Source organism: Hippocampus comes, unplaced genomic scaffold, assembly GCF_001891065.2.
Source record: "Hippocampus comes isolate QL1 unplaced genomic scaffold, H_comes_QL1_v1.1 scaffold156, whole genome shotgun sequence".
Taxonomy (NCBI): domain Eukaryota; kingdom Metazoa; phylum Chordata; class Actinopteri; order Syngnathiformes; family Syngnathidae; genus Hippocampus; species Hippocampus comes.
In genome coordinates, this window is record NW_017805744.1 from 4,539,332 (window position 1) to 4,559,035 (window position 19,704).

The window sequence follows — 19,704 nt, forward strand, 5'->3', positions numbered from 1 at the left end:
GTGTTGGTGTGTGTGGGTGTGTGTGTGTGTGTGTGTGTGTGTGTGTGTGTGTGTGTGCGCGCGCGCGCGCGCGTATGCGTGTGCGCGTGTGTGAGACTGACTATAGAAAATGTACAAGAAAGACAAATCCTTGACTATTAGCGTGAAGATTATTCGTACTGTACAGCTACCAAGGCAACCAAAATCCAGTGCCGCCCTGATATATTGGTGACCTAACTTGCAAGTTTTTCAAGATACAAGCCATCGTTTGGCTTTGAGTTGTGAGTAAAAAATGAGACACTTTCCGATTGCTGTATGTTGGCAGTGACTTCACCACAAGCAGCAGTTGGGCAGATAGTGACAAATTCTCCAAAACGAGGCTTCAAGTGGTTTATTGGCACTCTCACTCGAAGTCTCCCTTTTTGCTGGACATCACTGTCTCAAATGTATCAATTAATTATTAAATTGGATCGCATGTTTTGTTTTGCAAGTGTTGTAGCGTTAAAGCAGGAGTCATTAAATCCTAGACGAGATTCTTTTTTGTAGGTCAAACCCTCACCTTTGGGAACGATATCTAAAAATAGAGCTCTACTTTTGAATAATTGAAAATGTTTTGAAAAGGATTTCTGAGCGTCACTAGGAAGGAGTCACAGATGGCAAATGAATGTTTTGATGGGTTTTTTTGTCTGTATTTACATTGTCTCGTCTCCCAGTTATTTCAATGAACTGCAATGATATCAGTCTTTTTCATGTGGATTTCATAGCGCATAAAGAATAAATGGACGTAAGTCTTATGTTAATGTCTGTCTGCATGTGTTGCGCCATCATTTCTGTTCAGGTAGCCGTCACTTAAAAAGTGTTTCAAAATTGCGATTATCAATGCTAATCGTTTGCATGTCAATGACCTTTTTCATTCCAAAATTAGCTGAATGACAGCTCATTTTCTGACAAGACTCGTAATTCAGTCACTTGTATCTCAAGACACCACTGTACTCACAGGCATACAGTATTTTACAAAAGTTAGTAGACCTTTTCACTTTTTTGCAAATGTTTTATTGTAGCTTTACTTGAAACACAAGTGAGCACATGACACTTAGCCAAATAATGTGAAGTTGTCAGTGTACAGCTTTTATCTCAGTGTAAATTTGCTGTTCCCTCAAAGTAACTCAACACACAGCCAGTAACGTCTAAATCACTGGCAACAAAACTGAGTACACCCTGAAGTGACCATGTCCACATTGGGCCCAGTGAGCCCATTTTCACTTCCTGTCATGTGACTCTTGAGGTTTTACAAAGTCTCGAGGTGTGAATGGGGAGTAGGTGTTAAATTTTCTTTTCCAGCTGAACTCAGTGCTACCCAGTGATGGCATGAAGAAGGAACTGCAAAATAGTGAAGGGCTAATACTGTATTTATTTTATTTGTGTATGTGTTCTGACAGATTAAAGGATCCTGGTCGGGGAAGAACCGAGTGCAGAACCCCTACAGTCATAAGAACATCTTTAAAAACTGCTGTGAGGTGCTGTGTGGGCCCGCGTACCCGAGGTATGGCCCAAGACGATGCGTACTGCCTCAAATTTTTCATGTTCAAGTTAGGCCGTATTAAATGGCTTTCTTATTAAGGTAATGCCTGTGGCCATGCGGGTGATATGTGAGCGTTATTCGGTAGACTCAGAGGAGTGACTCATGAGCAGCTTGTCTGACTAATTGTCATGACATTGGTCAACATGGCTTCATATTGCTTCATGTGCTTCTAAAACTGCAACTATTGGTTTTTGTCAACAGCCTTTTGCGTTGTTTGTTCGCATTAAGCTAATGATCTGTAGGGCGAAGTTATGGTTACGTTTTACGTTTTAAATAAACAATGTTGCATTCATTCACTTAGTTTTATGTTGAGTTTGACAGGAAACCGGGAGTGTCTTGGATCTTTTTTTTTTTTTGGATGAATTGCTCCGTATTGCCAAATTGCTGCAATTGTCAAGTGAGTCAAATTGACATCACCGCCACCATACCGTGCTCAAATCTCGGATCAAAACAAATGGCAGCGCATGTCTTGAAAAACTTGTAATTCGGATGGATCACTTGTATCTCACTGTATTTTGAATCAAGACATTTTTGAATGCATCTTTTATCCTCCATTGACATGCAATTCTGACAAGGAGTGAGGCATATAGCATCAGTCTCAGTTCTACATTAGGAGGCTCGGTTCTACACCCAGCCTCCGTCGACTGACTGATTGCTGTGTGTTGCTCCTTAGTGTCTTGGACAGGAGGGGCCTGATGCATGAAGATTCGCCTGTTTCTGCATCGTCTGCTGCACCCTCCTCTTCCTCCTCCTCTTTATCCTTTTCCAACAACAGCAAGCCAGCGCCACCAACCACTGTGAGCATAACATACGCACACACGTTTATCCTCCCCCACTCACACAGCTCCCCAAGTCAAGTGCCTGAATAGAGAATGCAACATAAAACAGAATCTAAAGCCATAATGAGAAAATTTGCGGATGAGAGAAAGAAGTGACCTGCTAATCCATTTTGCAGCATGTGCAGCAGCCATTTTGTGTCCTTTCTCATTTGCATATTCCCACTGCTTCGTTTAATGAACAATTGAATTCTACTTAGAACGTCTGTTGGCTCACGAGTCATGAGAGGTCGAACCAGCTTGTTAAATTTTAGCAGCATTTTGGAGAAAAAGTAATGCAGTGCAATTAATTCAAATTTGACCTATAGTAACTCCTTACTTTTAAATCAAATTTAACACATAACACTCCCATGATGCATTTCGAGGCTGATCCACACGGGAAAAACGAATCACTTGAAAGTACACTGTGGTTAAACATAATTTAATGCATACGTTTTGTTTGATTTCCAACAAAATTCTAATACTACACATTGAACAAGTGTACTGTCGGCGAGTCAATCAAGATTCATTAAAGGATGAGATGATTCCTATTCATTCGAAGGGAGAAACGTGCGTAACAAATGCCTTTTTTCCTGTCTTTGCGCAAATGATCCAGCTCAAAAACCCATCAGAGGTCTACAAATCTGTCACATAATTTTCATGATGAAATCTTTTCACTGAAAGTATCTCACACATTTAGTAGAATAAGTACGTACATTTCAACGCCCTATCTAAATGAGAAAGTACCACAGTAATGAAAATCAAGGAAGTACCAGCACGAAAAAAGCATTATGGACCCCTTCTTCAGTTTCATTTTCATTTTAAAGCTTGACACCACAAAAGGTGTATCATGTGGGGAAAATGGCCAGCTCTAAACGGCAACATTAAATTAAACTCTTGTGACCTATTTTTGTTGTCATCATTACATACAGTATATAATGAACTAGAAACCAAAGAAACAAGGACGGTCTCATTTTTCTCATGACTGTATGTTGAAGTGATGCATCTCGACTGAGAGACTTTGTATGTGGAGGAGTAGCTGAATTTAGCCTGGCTTTTCGAAGTTATGTGCATGTACACCTACACTTCAGAGTCATTTTAGGGGTCATGTTGCAGCAATGATGACTTGATATCTTCTGCCTCCAGAAAACCACAGCGCCGCTCATCCCAAATGAGCACACGCCCGATGATGCCAAGGCGAGCATCGGCGTCTCGGCAGAGCAGAGCTGCTCCCCTGAAGATCTCCCCCCTTCCTTCATTCCGCCTTTGGCTTCCCCCGAGACAGACGCCGAGGCCTCCGTCGCCAAGGACAATAGCCACTAACCGCATTCCTCTGAGTCCTGTCCGGTCAGGAACTCTCATCGCACCCTGACTGTGCGCTGGTGACTCACCTTCTCTCCTTCCCCCATGTGAGTGACGTATCCTCCTTTAGGGAGAGAAGTGATTTAATGGAACGTCAGTATCTTCCCGTCTCCTGAACACTTGGCTTGGCAAGTGTCTCTGAGGGAGCAAAGCAAATGTGTGCATGACAAACCGAAGAAAGGAGCTCCGATCGAATGATCCTTCTTCCAAACCTTGTATTAACTTTAAATGTGAGCGTCCGATATACACCAACCAAGCGGCCGGCAAAGACATTCTTGCTCCTCTTCACGTGTAAATTGTCATTCAGTACAGTCCCCTTTTTCCGTTGTGCACACATTACATGCTCTATGCAAATCGGCAAGGCTGGACGAGTGGTGTTTGTGTGTAGCTGACATACTTTATTGGCGCCGTACAGGCAAGTTAAACATCTACCTTGTATTCTGTGAACTGCTGCATTCAGTACTGTTACTATAGCAATGGAAACACCTGTCCGTCCTTCCTTCCTTCTTTCCCTTTTTATATACATAATTGTTCAAGTCGTGTATAATATTCTGTGACACTCGCTTCACCCACACGAAATATCTTCACCTGGAGGCATCCCGCCATTTCTGTGTGTGTGCATACGTGCGTGTGTGCGCGTGTGTATGTGTGTGTGCGCGCGTGCGTGTCTGCATGTGTATGTAGGCGTGTGTGGCTTTTGATGCTCTTAGACCCTGGTAGCAATTGTGCCTTATCATGAATGCAACAGACGTCTGACAACAAAGACACGCCAGAGTTAAATCCGAAATGCCAACATTAAAACTTTCGAAAGCATACATACATACTCGCAAAAAGTTAGTGATACCCTGGGACTTTGAGATACGAGTGACCTGACAAAAGAATTTTTGGAGTTACAAGCCATCATTCAGCTGATTTGCTGTACTGCCTGCCGGTGGCTAAGGCAAGTACATCCGATGTGGTGGCACAGTGAAGTTAATTGCAACATTAAATCAAGATGCACATTCTCTTGAACTGGGTTTTTAACTCGTTTTTTTTTTTTTTCAAAAATGTAATTTTATAGACATAAATTTTCCCATATTAAGACACAAACAAAAATTTGGTCTGTTTTTTTTAGGGGTCTGGAATAACGGATTAACGGTATTTCCATTGATCTCATCAGCGAAAGATGGTTTGAGAGATGAATGTTTTGAATTATGAGCATAGTCATGGAAAGAATTAGACTCGTATCTCAAGGCACCGCTGTATTCAGCTTTTGGGTTGAATTTCAGAAGTGAACAAGAAATGCAAAATTCACTAAGAAGTACACCTCTCTGCCTTTCTGCGAGTCTTCCAGTCACTCTCTCTCTTTGTTGCAACCTGCTAATGATACTCTGACTGTCTTTAGATCAGAGGCCGCTTATCTCAAGGTGTCAAAATGTGAATGGCATGATGAAGAGGAGTAGATACCAATTGAAAACAAGACGTTTCTAGGCCCAGCACGAATAACAAATTGTGCAAAAATTACTGAAACAATGAACAGTTTTCTATGTACATCCACCAGTTTACAGAAGGTCTAATTAAGTTCACCTGGAAAGTTTTTGTTGCATTTTTGGTTAACCCTGAAATTTCCCCCAAAAGCAGAATATCCATAACTTTTTGTGTACATTAGGTTGAATATGTATTTACTTTCTTGCTGAGAGGCACATGAAGATTAAGACTCGCGTCCTCCAACTGACAACCACTGTTAGCTTAGCGTACATTTCTGCTAAAGAACACTCTTAAATCTGCCAAAGAGTTTAAATGATTTGCTATAAGTCAACTTCAACCTTGATATGCTGTAAAATTGACACGTGGACTAATTGGTTCAAGCCCTATTGTGTGAGGAGCAAAGAAAGAAGAAAGAAAACCAAATGACATTCGGTGTTTTCGTGCGCTAGTCTTGCTTGTCCTTGAAGGTTTCGGGGGAAAGAGTTCAATGTTGCGACTTGTAATGAGGAGTGCAAGCTGTTAATTTGGACAATAATAGAAAGCAAAAAATAAAAATACAACGACAAGCAAAGCCATTGTTGAATTGTACATATGTGGATGTAGTGAAAGAGTTAAAAGCGTTTGACTTTTTTTCAAGTGTTCCCGAGCACCACCGTAAACCCATAAATCACACTCGAACCAATCATCTCCCAGAAGTCCACTTTCTTTCTCCTGCCGCCCTCCTAAGAAAAAAAAAGGCAGCTCAGTTTAACGTCTTTTCATTTGCATCATTCCAGTGGAGGTTGGCCTCGTGGCCGCTTTAAATGCAGGAAATAAAAACGGAAGTAGGCGAGCGTATGTGAGAGATGAGGCTCGACTCACAGGAGGGAAAAAAACGTGATGAAAGTCGAGCTCATTTTTGGTGTTGAAAATGTTAGCAAGTTTGTGATTGTGTACTCTTGTGTCATATGCGTGAGAGAGTGTTAGTCTACTATACGTGTGTAGAAGTGCTAAGTATTGGACACTGCCAACAGATGGGGTCAAAAGTGACCATTTCTCGTGTAGTAGTCATGTCGGTTGATTTTAATTAGATCAAAAAAGGAGAATGAATTGCAAATTTGAGAGATTTTGTCATTCCTGGCAGCTGTTTTTCTTTGTGATGTGATGTGGATACTTTAAGAATGGATGATGGATATTGGAACCTTTTCATGAACCCGAAATGTTTGTTTTTTTTTTCTCTTAGGGGACAAAAGAAGTAATTTGGAAATGGGTGAATGTATGCACCTTATATTTATCACAATATCCAAGCTGATGATTTCTTTTCAATTGTATGATTTTTGTTTAGTTTTGTTTTGTTGATAAATTTGCCATGATCAGACCAGAATGCTCTGATATACAATATATCTATGACATCACGTATACAGATACAGTACTCTTTATTTATGTCCACTTTGTTTGGTCTTAACACTGTGATTCTCTGTATTTTATTCCAGTTACTCCACTTCTTTTTACATCATCAACATGTCGGTTAAATAAACCATATTGTATTAATAATGTCTTTAGCTGTGGACATTTTGAAACTCAACTCAACTTTATTCATAAAGCACACCAAGAAAAAGCCACGGAACAGAGTGCTGTACACATACAAAAATTAAACCGAAGCTATCAAACATTTTGAACAGAAAACAATTGAAACAATAATACAAGTGAAAAATAGCGAACCACTAAACCTGGAGCAGAGTGTCCAAGTTGAAGGCCAAAGGTTAACTAGATAATTTGGGTTGGAAATTAGAGATGGACTGTTATAGTTCTTTCAGGGCCGATACCGAAACCAATTCTTAGTAGCCAAGGAGGCCGATAAGCAATATTTTGAGCCGATATGTATTTTTCATATATATATTGTGTGTGTATATGTTATTAAGAATCAAACTGTCTGTCTTTAAAGGTACTCCTAAAGTGTAGTCTTTTGAGTAGTACTCTTAAAGCTAAAACTATTTTAAGCATTCGTTTATTCGTTTGTTTTTTTTTTGTTTTTTTTAAACACAACCCACCCAAGTTCATAGTTAGACCTGTAGCAACACTCTTAACAACAAAAATGCTTTTGCTCGTCAATCCCTAGCAAGTGACGTCATTTACAGAGTGCCGAGTTGCCAGTCAGCCATTGTAATGCATTGTTGATTGCACTGTTCACATTCAGGCAAACTTGTTGTTTTAGTGGCCAAAAGAAAGAAAAGAATAGGGAACGTAAATTGACCAGAAGATTGGAACGATTTAGTTTTGATGTGCATTCTTTATTACAAGCACTTGGAAGACTTATGTTTTTTGACCGGATTTGCAAAAAAGGTAGTTGTGATTATCAATGAAAAACTATGGCTGTTGTTTATGAAAACATTCGATTCAAAGTATTGTACATGGACATGGATGTAATCCTGTATGAAAACATTCAAACTATATTAGCGCCTGGATGTAATGCTCGGTAATGGTTTACAACTGACAATGCTGCCGACATAATGTACGGCGTGGCCTACAACGTAAAAGAACTACCTTAGCAATGACAATGTCGTAAACCAACCCACTATGACGTGTGCTCTCAGTGCAATGAATACATGGACCAAGTAGGTAATCCCATCGTGCGCATTTTACAGCACGGCGTATCATCGAATTGCAAACAATAATGCTAGGCTGATAAATACAGCCGATGTCGCGCACCGTTCTTACAATCTCTCTGGATCTCATCTCCACTCCATGTCCACAACATTTTCCGCATCCTGAGCATCTAGCTCGTATATGTATTGTCCAACATAGATCTTGCCAACAACCTCCTCTTCCTCCAACACTTCAAACACCTGGATCCCCTCTGATATACCGTATTGGCCCGAATATAAGACGACCCTGATTATAAGACAACCCCCTCTTTTTCAAGACTCAAGTTTGAAAAAAGACTTTTTGAACACCAAATTATGTTTTATACAGAAAATAATTACAGTGTATCTGAAACAAATGATTATAACAATATATTTGAGAGAAAGAGCATGTTATTTTGCCTCATTCAAATCTTAATATCTGAACATTTAAATATGTAAACTAAAGTGCAATCAAATTCGTGAATGAATGGCTTCTGGTTTTTGAAATGTAAATTACAGTACATCATAACTTCTCTTCAGCTGCCGGTTAACCTGGCCGATCTTCGACCCACTTTTCTGCAGATTGTCACTACGTTTCTCCATTTTCTGTTATCTCTTCTATTATTTTCTTCTCTTTTCCTTCTTACCACTATTTTTTATTTTTCTTCTTCATGCTACCGCTAGTTTTATTTTTATTCTTCGTGACAGGAGTTCACTTTGGCCTGGGAAGTCAAGTTCAGCATTTGCTTCAATGATATCTGGTGCCATCTAGCGTCGTGAATTGGTATAATGTCTAGACCCCGAATATAAGACGACCCCCACTTTTTCAGTCTTATTTCAATGCAAAAAACACCGTCTTATATTTGGGCCAATACTGTATTTGAAACATCTCTTTCCGAATAGATTTCTGAACGGCTTTCCATGGTGAGCCCCTGCTTCTGATGTCTTGAAGTGAAGTCACATTTCCATCAGGATCTCATTTTGGGAAAAAAATTACTTAAATTTACGAAATATAAATAATTTTTTCCCCATGCTTTATTTATTGTGTTTTGTTTACTTTTTCTAAAATTACTTCACACTTGACCTTTAAGGTGCAAAATGAAATACGTTGCAGAAAATTCTCCGGTTTTATTCAGAAACTATTTATAGCACATATAGAAGTCATACATTAGACTCTCATGTGATGCAAGCGTCAAGACAAAACTACTGAAGAGTCAAATGCAATTATCGCAGAAGATCATGACAATTGAAAAAGGCCACACTTTCTAGGAAACAATCCAAGCAGATTTACAAAAGTGCAGCAGATTTTGACGGTGCGATGATTATGTTTGTGTCACAACACAACGCCCCCCCACTGCTACTGTCCAAAAAAAAAAACTTTAGGACCACAATGAAAACATTCACACGATTCGATTTGGAGTCTTCAATATGCTTCTTGCACACTCAGTTCTTGCAGGTATTGTTGGACATCATCGATCACCTTTTGTTCCGTCTCCTTGCTGGTTTCTGACCAGTCATCCTGAGGCTCCCTTTGCGGTTGAGCCTCCTCAGGCTTCACATCCAGCTGCTCCGAGCTGTCAAAACAGCCTGAATCCCTCGGTTCCTTTGGTCTTGTCTCCACCTCCTCCTCTTCCTCATCCTCCTCTTGCGGACTGGATTCATCCTCGGCTGCCAAATAATTGATATGTTTAGTACAGGAGATTGAAACGTGTGTGTGTGTGTGTGTGTGTGTGTGTGTGTGTGTGTGTGTGTGTGTGTGTGTGTGTGTGTGTGTTCTTAAAAAGAAAAGTAACGATTAATTAGTGGCACATAAAAAAGCTTTTTTTTCTCCAACTGTTTAACTGCATTGTTAAAACTTTTTTGTTCTAATATTACGACTTTATCATTGTAACTTTTTCACATTTTTCCAGTAATATGAGGACATTAAGACTTTTCTGGTAACTTTGCAAGTCTATTTTGATAATATAACATTTTACCTTGTTCGAGATTTGTTCTTTAATGTGTTGTAAACTGTTCTGGGAACATTGTGACTTTTTTCTGGCAATATTACAACATGCTGGATTTGATCAATCTTTGCAGCTTTTTTTTTTTTTTTTTTTTAGGGGGTAGCAAAGAGTTGCTGCAATTCATTTCATTTCACAGCTACCGCAGACTGAGTGCGGAGGAAATGAAAACGTGTGTGCAAGCGAGATGAGCTCGAATGTCAAGATGTCTTACAAAAGATTGAACATGAGAGTGAGTGTAAAGCTGCATAAGAGAGCAGTAAAAAATTTGTCGTTACATGGCTGAGGCAAAGAAGTGGGATGGTAGCATAACAGATTCCCGACAAGCACACTTCCTGTGTCAGAGGGACTACGAGATGACTTTCTGACTGACAGCGCAGACTTTCTAAAGATATGATGGAAAATTGACTTCTAATACCTTTACAATCCTTGTCAAATGAAAACTAATTTGTCATGTAAAGCTTCACACACCAGAGAGAAGAGAAGAATTGCCAAGGAAATAAAATGAGGCTTCAAAATCATTAAATTAGCCATTAGTGGCTTTGTGAAAGCACGTCATTCATTTGCAGTCAGTAGACATCTCCTGCTTTGGAGGGAGTCTCGGAGTCATCAATAACATCCTGAATAGGCGCTGAATTTGCTGCCCGTGGCTTTTTGGAAAAATAGTTGCGAGGGGGGTCAGAGAAGTGGCTAAGTATGAGGATGAAGTCGGCAATATTGAGTATAGCTGCTGCCTTTGTCGCAACGCCATTGCTTTGTGCACAGGCATGACCCTCAAAATGCGGTGATTTGAACAAGAGTGGGAAGGAGAAATGACTATCAAGTGTGCTCCAACTCTATCATTTGTGAATTTTAACTGATTTAATAATGATGGTAGATGTCGTAAAGCTACTGATTCAGATTGTGAAAAATGTGCAAAAGTCTCCTTTTAATTTTGGTTAAACGAGTTGAAGAGAGAGACATTAAGGAGGATCACTAAAACCTACGGTCTCGGAGCAGGTCGGCAACGCTCAGGATCTTGGCGCGTTGATCCGGGTCAGTGATGTTCAGTTCATTGAGATGAGACTCCCTCAAACCCGTGAAGTCTTCCAGGTTCTGAAATCCATGCATGGACAGCAAGGAAGACAACTCCTGGAAAGGGATGGAGGTCATTTGTGAACAAGTAGCTTGTGGCTAGTGATTGTGTTCTATTAGTAGGCCTATCGATTGAACCACATACCTGTCAACCCTGGCTAATAGCTGCCCTTATAAATGATTACGATTCCCCTTACAAAGCAACAAAAACCCTTACAACATTTACCGCGCATGCGCACATCATGCTTTATCAATCCTAAAGTACGCAGCGATGGATAAAAAATATACGATTGGGGATTACTTTTGCTGGTTTGCCGTAACAATAGGAGCAATCGACGACGGCATTGTGGTTGGCTACCAGCAGGTGAGACGATCTGGATTTGAGCCAAAATGGTCTTTGTGAGATCGGTTCACAATTTTTTTTTTTTCCCGTATAAAAGTTGTAATACGCCGTGCATGATTTGACATGATAAAAAAACGTATAAAATACGGGGAAAACGTACAAGTTGACAGGTATGGAACCATGAATCATAAAAGCAAAAGTAGTTAGAAGAGATCGCACCATCAGCCCAATGCAGTCCAGCACCTCCTCCAGGGTGGATGGTTTGGACTTGTTTCTGTTGGTCTTGCTGTCACAACGTCTTCGCCTGACAGGGGGGCTCTCGTCGGGCAGGAGATTGATGTATATGAACTTAAAGGAGCCCACCTTGTGGTGGAGTTTTCCTGTCCATGTGCCCACGGGAGGCTTATCGATAATGTGGATGATGTCTCCTTTCTGGAGGAGGAAGGAAGCACAATCTTGAGATGTAATCTAACCTATGCACCTTATTCCTAGGCCCCCGTGAGTCTTTCCGTGATATATGGGCGCGACTTCCGGTATAGCAAAACTGGCGTTTTGTTTCCATGGAAACTGTCCCGAGTCCACTTTCCATGACAGTTACAGACTTTAACAAGCCCTCTTCCGGCTAATGTAGCGGGGTAGGAGGATAACAACAAAAGAGGCCAGCGATAAGGTACACTTACATATTTAACAACTTTCCGTACTCTCTTGCTTCAGACGTGAGGCAACGAGCGTCTCAAACGCTCCGAGACATATCAGTACCTACACACTATTAATTTAATAAATCCCTCATGCCATGCAGGTACACTCCATGTACAACTGCATGCGTTGTGTTGCAAAAACAAATGCATGCCATGCATGGGTTTTAAACCTGTGGCATGCATTTGTTTTTGCGACACAACGCATGCAGTTGTACATGGAGTGTACCTGCATGGCACGAGGGCTACAGTTTGTCACGTTTTGTTGAAAGAGGTTCGACACATTCTTAAATTGAACTTAAATCTTTGTTGCATTATTGACTGTTGCTGCGCATTTCTGCATCAAGGTACGCCTCAAAACTACAAATGGTATCCCTCTTTTGGGATGCAAAAACAATTGTCTTGCCAGTTTTTTTGGTGGCCAACATCAAGAGAATGATTTCAGAATGATGTCATCCGGTAGACTCACTTGAAGTTTCAGGGACTCCACATCGTAGGGACTTGGGGTGAAGTCGGTGTGCACCACGGCGCGGCCACAGAAGGGTCCGTCGAAGGAGACAGCATTCTCCTCCAGTTTCATGCTGTCCCTCTGACAATAACCGCTGTCCAGACTCTGTCTGTCACTATCTGAAGAAGAAGGGCACGTATGGACCGGAATACTTCACGACAAAAAAGGTCAATGTTGAGGAAGTCTTACTGCCAGAAAAAGGACAGGTGACAGGACTGGAAACCGTCTCTTCTGAGCCTGTGGAGGACGTTGACATCCTCTGGCCTCCCCACTTAGGGGACATGAGTTCCTCACTGCTCTCCCCTTGAAGAGGCTAAGACCAACATGGTGTCAAGTTTGTTATTATTATTATTGTGTTATTATGATTTACAGTTAGCTGCTTGTGTGTGTGTGTGTGTGTGTGTGTGTGTGTGTGTCAAATTATGTTGCAGCTGTAAATGGACAAAAATCGTACTCTGTCTACCACGACTGTAAGTGACACAGGAACAGGTGGTAATATGAGTCATTTTTCTGTCAGTTTTTTATTTTATTATTATTAACAACTTTAACGTATTTAAGCATTTCACTAAGATTTTACATGTACAGTGTACTGTCGTTGTGTATGTATCCAATGACATTCTTAGTTTTGGATCATGATGTTTTGATTTTAAAAAATTAAAAAAAAAAATCTAATTATTTCATGTTATTGGAATGATCATATGCAGATTTATAATATTTCATCATTTCACTAAGATTTTACATGTACATTGTACAGTGTACTGTCGTTGTGTATGTATACAATGACATTCTTGGTTTTGGATCATGATGTTTTGATTTTAAAAAATTTAAAAAAAATCTAATTATTTCATGTTATGGGAATGATCATATGCAGATTTATAATATTTCATCATTGTATTTATAGTTTTTGTTAAATTTTATTACACACACATCCATCTAATTATTACATTTAAATTATATTCATTCATTTTGCGATCCGCTTTATCCTCACAAGGGTCGCGGGGGTTGCTGGAGTCTATCCCAGCTGTCGTTGGGCAGTGGGCGGGGGACACCCTGAACCGGTTGCCAGCCAATTGCAGGGCACACGGAGACGAACAATCATCCGCGCTCACACTCACACCTACGGACAATTTAGAGTGTTCAAGAAGCCTATTTAAATCATATGTACTTCTATAATTATAATTACAATCGACATATTTCATGCAAGAACTTTTAAATATAATTGACTTTTTCAATTTGTTTTTCAATGTGAAATTCATGCATGCAGTAGATGTATTTGACCACCAGATAGAGACATTACCCAAATGCGCCATTAGCAGCCTATTTAAACATATGTACTTTTATAATTATAATTATAATCGACATATTTCATGCAAGAACTTTTAAATATAATTGACTTTTTCAATTTGTTTTTCAATGTGAAATTCATGCATGCAGTAGATGTATTTGACCACCAGATAGAGACATTACCCAAATGCGCCATTTGGGTAATGTGTGACTCATTTCACCTGCAATAGATTGTAGTGACACAAAGTGCATTATTCAGTGTATAGTGTTTCGAATCATATTTACCCCCTCCTCGGCTAGAACCTTCTGCACCATCTTGGAGTTCTTGCGGGTTATCGTGCGGGAGATGACGTAACGCCACTTCTTGCTCAGTTTGCCGCCACTTTTCCCTCCCTCCGTGACGCTCTCTTCAACCTGAGAAGGGTGCACAATTGTTTCACTGTTTCAACCCCCCCCACATTGCAACACCATATCCACAGCTGATCGGGACGATGATGACATTTGTTTGAGTTTCTTCCTGATTCAGAATTATCAATGTTGATTGCAAACCAATTCCCCCCCCCCAAGGCTAAATTAGCCACTGACAACTACAGTGGGTGCTATAACTCATATTTTGTGAGATAAAATCTGGAGAATTTGCAGTATACAGCATTGATGATTTATTTCACAGTCATTGCTTCTTCTGGTGACTTGCTTTTAGAGGTTTTGTGTTTTTCATCAGATGGTGGCATTTTGGACTTGAAACACACTGGATATTTATGTTGAATCACATTGCTTGCGCTCGCTTTTATCCACAACAGAGGGACTGTTGTCATATTCAGTTTCACAAGATGGAACAAAGTCAGTATCATCTAAATTGCCTCAAAAACAAAAAATAAACGGAGATTAAAAAAAAAAAAAGGTTTCCCACAGTTGTACTTTAACTTCCTGAACTACTTTTCGAGACTGATCGATCTCTGAACCTCATTATCTGAGATGTTTTTGCCTGGTTTCATGGGAGCGACCATCTTGGAAATGGGAGTTGGACCAGTGTTCATCTGATGAACCAGGAAAAGTGCTGAGTGCACTGAAGGAACAAAGAACTGCCTCCTCGACTGTATATTAAAACTAGATCTAAAACTTGATTTAGATTATTACTCAGCTGACCTGAAATTACTTTTCTGTATTCAATTCTGCACTTAAAATAAAAAAAAAAACAAAAATAGAGTTAACCCATTGTAGTTCTCAGTGGCTCAAAATGGTTTATTTGCACTAACAAAATGCACAACCCAGTGCGAACATAGTGACATGTGCTTATCCGGAAAAATGAAGTGAAATGTTTGTCAGACAGACTGTTGCGGCTCTCTGCTTGACTGCCTGTCGTCATGCAAAGGACATCCTGTCTGCACGTTATGCTCAGAAGCACAAAAGACATAAATATTGGCTTCCAATGAACTGCGGTGTGCGGAATCAGGAAGTTTTGCACTTCTGCAACATTTGTTTCTGACCTGCAATTAGGGTACAATGACATGTTTGGAGAAACGCCAACAGTTCCACTTTTCACTCAAGCACTGATGAAATGTACACCTCACTGTAAGTGCATCTGCGAAATCCACAATATCATATTATAATAAAAAAAATAAAATGCTAGTAAAATATATATAACTAAGATCTTGAGCATGTTTTAATACAGTCCATTTTTTATTTATAATTACGCGAATTATAAATAACATAATTTGAAAAATCTGATTGTGTGACAGGCCGATAATCTGATTGTGTGATAGGCCGACTCACAGTCTCATCGAGGACAAACTCCTTGTCCGGCATGACAGGTGAGGTCACTTTGGGCTTCATGAAGTCCTTGAAGCTGCTTGACCTCTGAAGAGTGAGCTGCAAAAACATTTTTCTTTAAACCTGCATCACCAATTACTGTGATCAATAGGAACACCATCAGAAAAGATTAAAGTCACACAGAGGCACCCATGCACACAAACGCACGTACACATTTCATAATCTCCACAAATGTGTGAAGACATGACTTGAATGTGACTTTTTCTTATCTACTTTTTCCGGCTAAAGAGTTAGAAAATAATCACTTTGACTGCAATATGGAGGGACCATAAAATAGTTTAACGCACTTTACGCACATTTAAACTTGAAACACTTTTAAAGAAATGGTAAATGTATTTGAGCACAAAATTTCGAAGCAGAAAATTGAGAGAAAACATGATCTATGTCTGTGTATATGCATGTGGCTTTAAGAGGCGTGGCCTTATAGGCTGGCGTGTGACATCTACAATTCTGAGTGTCTCGGTGTGAGATGAAGTTGACAGCGATTCCTAGGCACGAGTGTGCCTATTACATTTATGAGATTTACGTTACTCCCGGTGTTCAATAAATGGCTCAAAGGTGCGTTGGCAAATGTGGCTCTCCTTTCCCATTTGGGAGGGCATTACCGTAAGTACCATGGTGTTTTGAGATATAAGCACTTTATGGTGATAGTTAACTCGATTCGAGAGAATTACATGTCAGGTATTTAACACAACCACATGGTTTTCTCCACGAAATACAAACAAAAACGCCATTGACATGTTAACGGTCAGCAATCGATAACCTCTAGGAACAAGGACTAATATTACAGTACAGTATCTTACTGACTCACTTAACAGTTGTGGAAGAAGAAGGACAAGCAGTAGTACAATTCGTCTTTGCTTGCATACGAATGACGGTATTCCACAACGGTGGCAAAGGCGGGCACACCAGAAGGCGCAGCACAATAAATTGGATGGCAGCATTAAATTATGTAGCACATGATCATGATGTGGTAACAAAAAAATAAGAACTTGGGTAAATCCCACAATGTGGAAAATCAGGTCCCAGGCAGGAGTGTTCATTAAATAATGCAAAAATAAGAATGACTAAATTATTATGGAGGTCTACAGTGACGAGGGGGCTACCTGAAGCATTGTTGAAGGGTGTTTTTTTTTTTTTTTTTTTTTGACTTTAACGAAAACTACTTCTGCAGCCATGATTCACTCGACCAGAATAGAGGAACTAGATCTTTTTTCTCGAACTTCAAGTGGTTAAATTGTGTGCGTGTGCGTGTGTGTGTGTGTGTGTGTGTGTGTGTGTGTGTGTGTGTGTGTGTGTGTGTGTGTGTGTGTGTGTGTTAACCACAAAGTTTGCTGTAACGTGCAGATTTCCTCGGGAGATAAAAAGTCTTTAAAAATCCCCTACATATTTAAACATCAAATGTGTTAGTACAGTTTATTACAAGTATATTTATGTATTTCAGTAATAAAAAAATACTTCTGCTTCTGCCCCCCCGTCACATTGAAATGCACTAGAACAGTGAAAAGGTTTTCCTCACCTTTTTCTTCTGCACCTGCTCCTTCTCTGAAGCGTTGGAAGGCTTTCGCCTCAACATTTCGTTGTCGTCGGCGTGCAGGCGACTTGGAAGAAAACAAGAAAAGTTGGGTGAAGGTTTCTGTTCTTGTCTCTGAGTTGAGAGAACAAATGTGAAAATAGATGAGACAGAGGAGATGCACGCCCCCGCTACTGAAACAAGAGCACACACTAAGGGGAAGTCACATAAACGCATAGCAACAAACCCACTACTGCACATTTCACTCCTGCAGTCAGCACTTTAATAGACGACAAAATAGTTTAGCATCATTATTAAATGCTCTTGCATTCAGTACCATGGTGCCTTGAGATACAAGTTCAGATTTTTCCTTGACTATGCTCATAAGACAAAACCGTCATCACAACATCTTGCATTAAAATGAATGTTAATAGCATTAATCCGTTCCAGCCTCAGAAAAAAAAACAAACAAAAAAATAACTTTTGTAATGTGTTCTGAAAACATCCAGTCATGACATAATTTAATAAAGTTAAAAAGAATTAAAAGAATAAAACAGCCTTCTGGTGTGCGCACCTTGGCTACCTCGGGAAAGTTTAAGACAGAGGCTTATTGAACACTCACATCCTCACTCGACTTCTTGTCACTGCAGTAATATTAGTCCTTCTTTGCAGAGGACAAAGAATATAAGCATGTCAGTAGTGTAACATCATTACATATCTTATATCTTCCAAATTGCTATTTGCCACGATGTGTGTTGAGCAACTTGCCACCGCACAGTACCCGAATCCTGAGTTTGGCCAATCGACGGCTCATGTCTCGAAAAACCCTTAAGTCAGGTAATTCGTATCAAAAGGCAGCACAAGTCATGTTTGTACACCAACAACATGAAAGCGTTGAGTATTCTTCAGTAGAGTGCACCTCATGATGCTTACTGTTGACACATTTTTTTTCCTTCTTCAGCACAACGTGAATCATGGTCGCTCTTTTTAAAGCTGTTGCTCATGTCTCCACCCTGTGATTTATCAGCATATTTTCCTCAGCTGTGACTATTTGTCAGCATGGCTGAAGGAAGGCCCTTTTCACAAAACCACTCTGCAGCACCAAACACAAACCAGGACAACTAGACTACATTCCAAATTATTATGCAAATGATATTTTCCTCAGATTTTCCTGACTCGTGAATGGAACTGATAGACCGTATAATTTTCAAGTCATCAACTATCCATCCACCCGTCCATCCATTTTCTGATCGGCTTATCCTCTCGAGGCTCGCAGGCATGCTGGAGCCTATTCCAGCTGTCTCCGGGCACCGTGAAATAGTTGCCAGCCAATCGCAGGGCACACAGACCAACAACCATTCATCCTCACAATCACACCCAAGGACAATTTAGAGCGTTCAAGCAACCTACCATGCATGGTTTTGGAATGTGGAAGGAAATCGGAGTAAAAAACCTTACGCAGGCAAGGGGAGAACAGCGCAGAAGTGAAGGTTTCAATTCCAGGCCCAGGCCCTCTTGTGTGGAGTTTGCATGTTCTCCCCGCGTTTGTTTGTTTGTTTTTCAAATGGAGGCTGATGCATAACAAAGCAGAAAATGAGAAGAATACCAGGCACAACTTTTACACCCTACTAAAGCTAGTTACCATATATTCTGTACCTTCCACTACTCACTACTATGACAACTACTCCATTTGTTCCTTGTGCAAATGTCGTGCAAATGTCAGTTTAATGTTTCTGTATTTTGTGTCAGACATACAGTAGGTAGTAAAAGGAGAAAGGGAAGTAAACCAGGTCTAGCTTGTTTGTTTTTTTGGGGCGTTTTTACAAACCACATGAAGAGAGGATGCCCTATTTCGGCTTCCTCTCTTCATGCCACTCCAACTCGCTGAACAACCGAGTTCACATTTTGCTGGCACGTCATGGAACAGCCGAAGCTAACCGCTTGTAATCTCTGAACACAACGTCGATACTAGGCACCCTATTAGATGCAGTACACCTGCACAACATAAGGAGATCCAATACTAGAGCATGATGTTTGCCTTTGATGATATCAATGCTCTGTTTTATTCGACATTGTCAGAAATGCATTAGTAGAACAGTATGTTCATTATGATAGTAGTAGTTTGCATTAAATAGTATCATCGTGGGAGCCCGGCCCTGCTATTGGATGCTGACCAGACCAGGGCAGCAGGGATAGTTTAGAGCAGGGGTGTCAAACTCACTTTTGTCGCGGGCCACTTTGGAGTTACGTCTTCCCTCGGAGGGCCGTTACGACAGTGAAACCAAATAAATGTTTGATTGTCTCATTGTATTATTGCTTGTACACAATAAATTGGTCGATTGCTAGTTTGTGAAATCAGTCCAGTCAACTGCAATAGTTTGTTCAATTATTGTTTAAGTGAGTGTAAACAGGGAAACAAAATTATTGTCAAATATCTGTTATTTATTATATATGAAATTTGACATTTAGATTTTAGCAAGGATCATGCAAGTTGACATGCTTGATTTGCTTCCGTGGGCCACATAAAATGACGTGGTGCACTGGATCTGGCCCCTGGGCCTTGATTTTGACACCGGTGGTTTACAGTCTCATGCACATAATACTGTACCATAATTTATACATGTGAGGTGTTGGTATTTTTTTTCC

At 40.2% G+C, this 19,704-nt stretch overlaps 2 protein-coding genes across 6 annotated transcripts in view; one reads left to right on the plus strand and one right to left on the minus strand.

Moving 5' to 3' along the window:
- Positions 1-6,735, plus strand: part of zdhhc9 (zDHHC palmitoyltransferase 9) — a 28,716-nt gene extending 21,981 nt beyond the window's left edge. For all 4 annotated transcript variants that reach the window (XM_019884076.1, XM_019884077.1, XM_019884075.1 and 1 more), the window contains 3 exons: positions 1,419-1,522; positions 2,235-2,358; positions 3,523-6,735. In XM_019884076.1, the coding sequence (XP_019739635.1) occupies positions 1,419-1,522; positions 2,235-2,358; positions 3,523-3,699 (405 nt within the window). In that variant the 3' untranslated portion in view covers positions 3,700-6,735. The remainder of the gene's footprint in view (positions 1-1,418; positions 1,523-2,234; positions 2,359-3,522) is intronic.
- Positions 6,736-9,064: 2,329 nt separating this feature from the next.
- sash3 (SAM and SH3 domain containing 3) lies at positions 9,065-17,494 on the minus strand. 2 transcript variants are annotated; one of them, XM_019884060.1, is made up of 8 exons: positions 17,065-17,494; positions 15,489-15,584; positions 14,001-14,129; positions 12,621-12,744; positions 12,393-12,550; positions 11,448-11,660; positions 10,798-10,942; positions 9,065-9,473 (listed from the first exon to the last, which is right to left on the minus strand). In XM_019884060.1, exons 1-8 carry the CDS (start codon positions 17,317-17,319, stop codon positions 9,232-9,234), a joined length of 1,362 nt encoding a protein of 453 aa, XP_019739619.1. In that variant the 5' UTR covers positions 17,320-17,494; the 3' UTR covers positions 9,065-9,231. The 2 variants fall into 2 exon arrangements, with proteins under 2 accessions (XP_019739619.1, XP_019739618.1); XM_019884059.1 differs by having other exon boundaries at positions 9,065-9,476; positions 17,065-17,492.
- Positions 17,495-19,704: the final 2,210 nt, after the last annotated feature.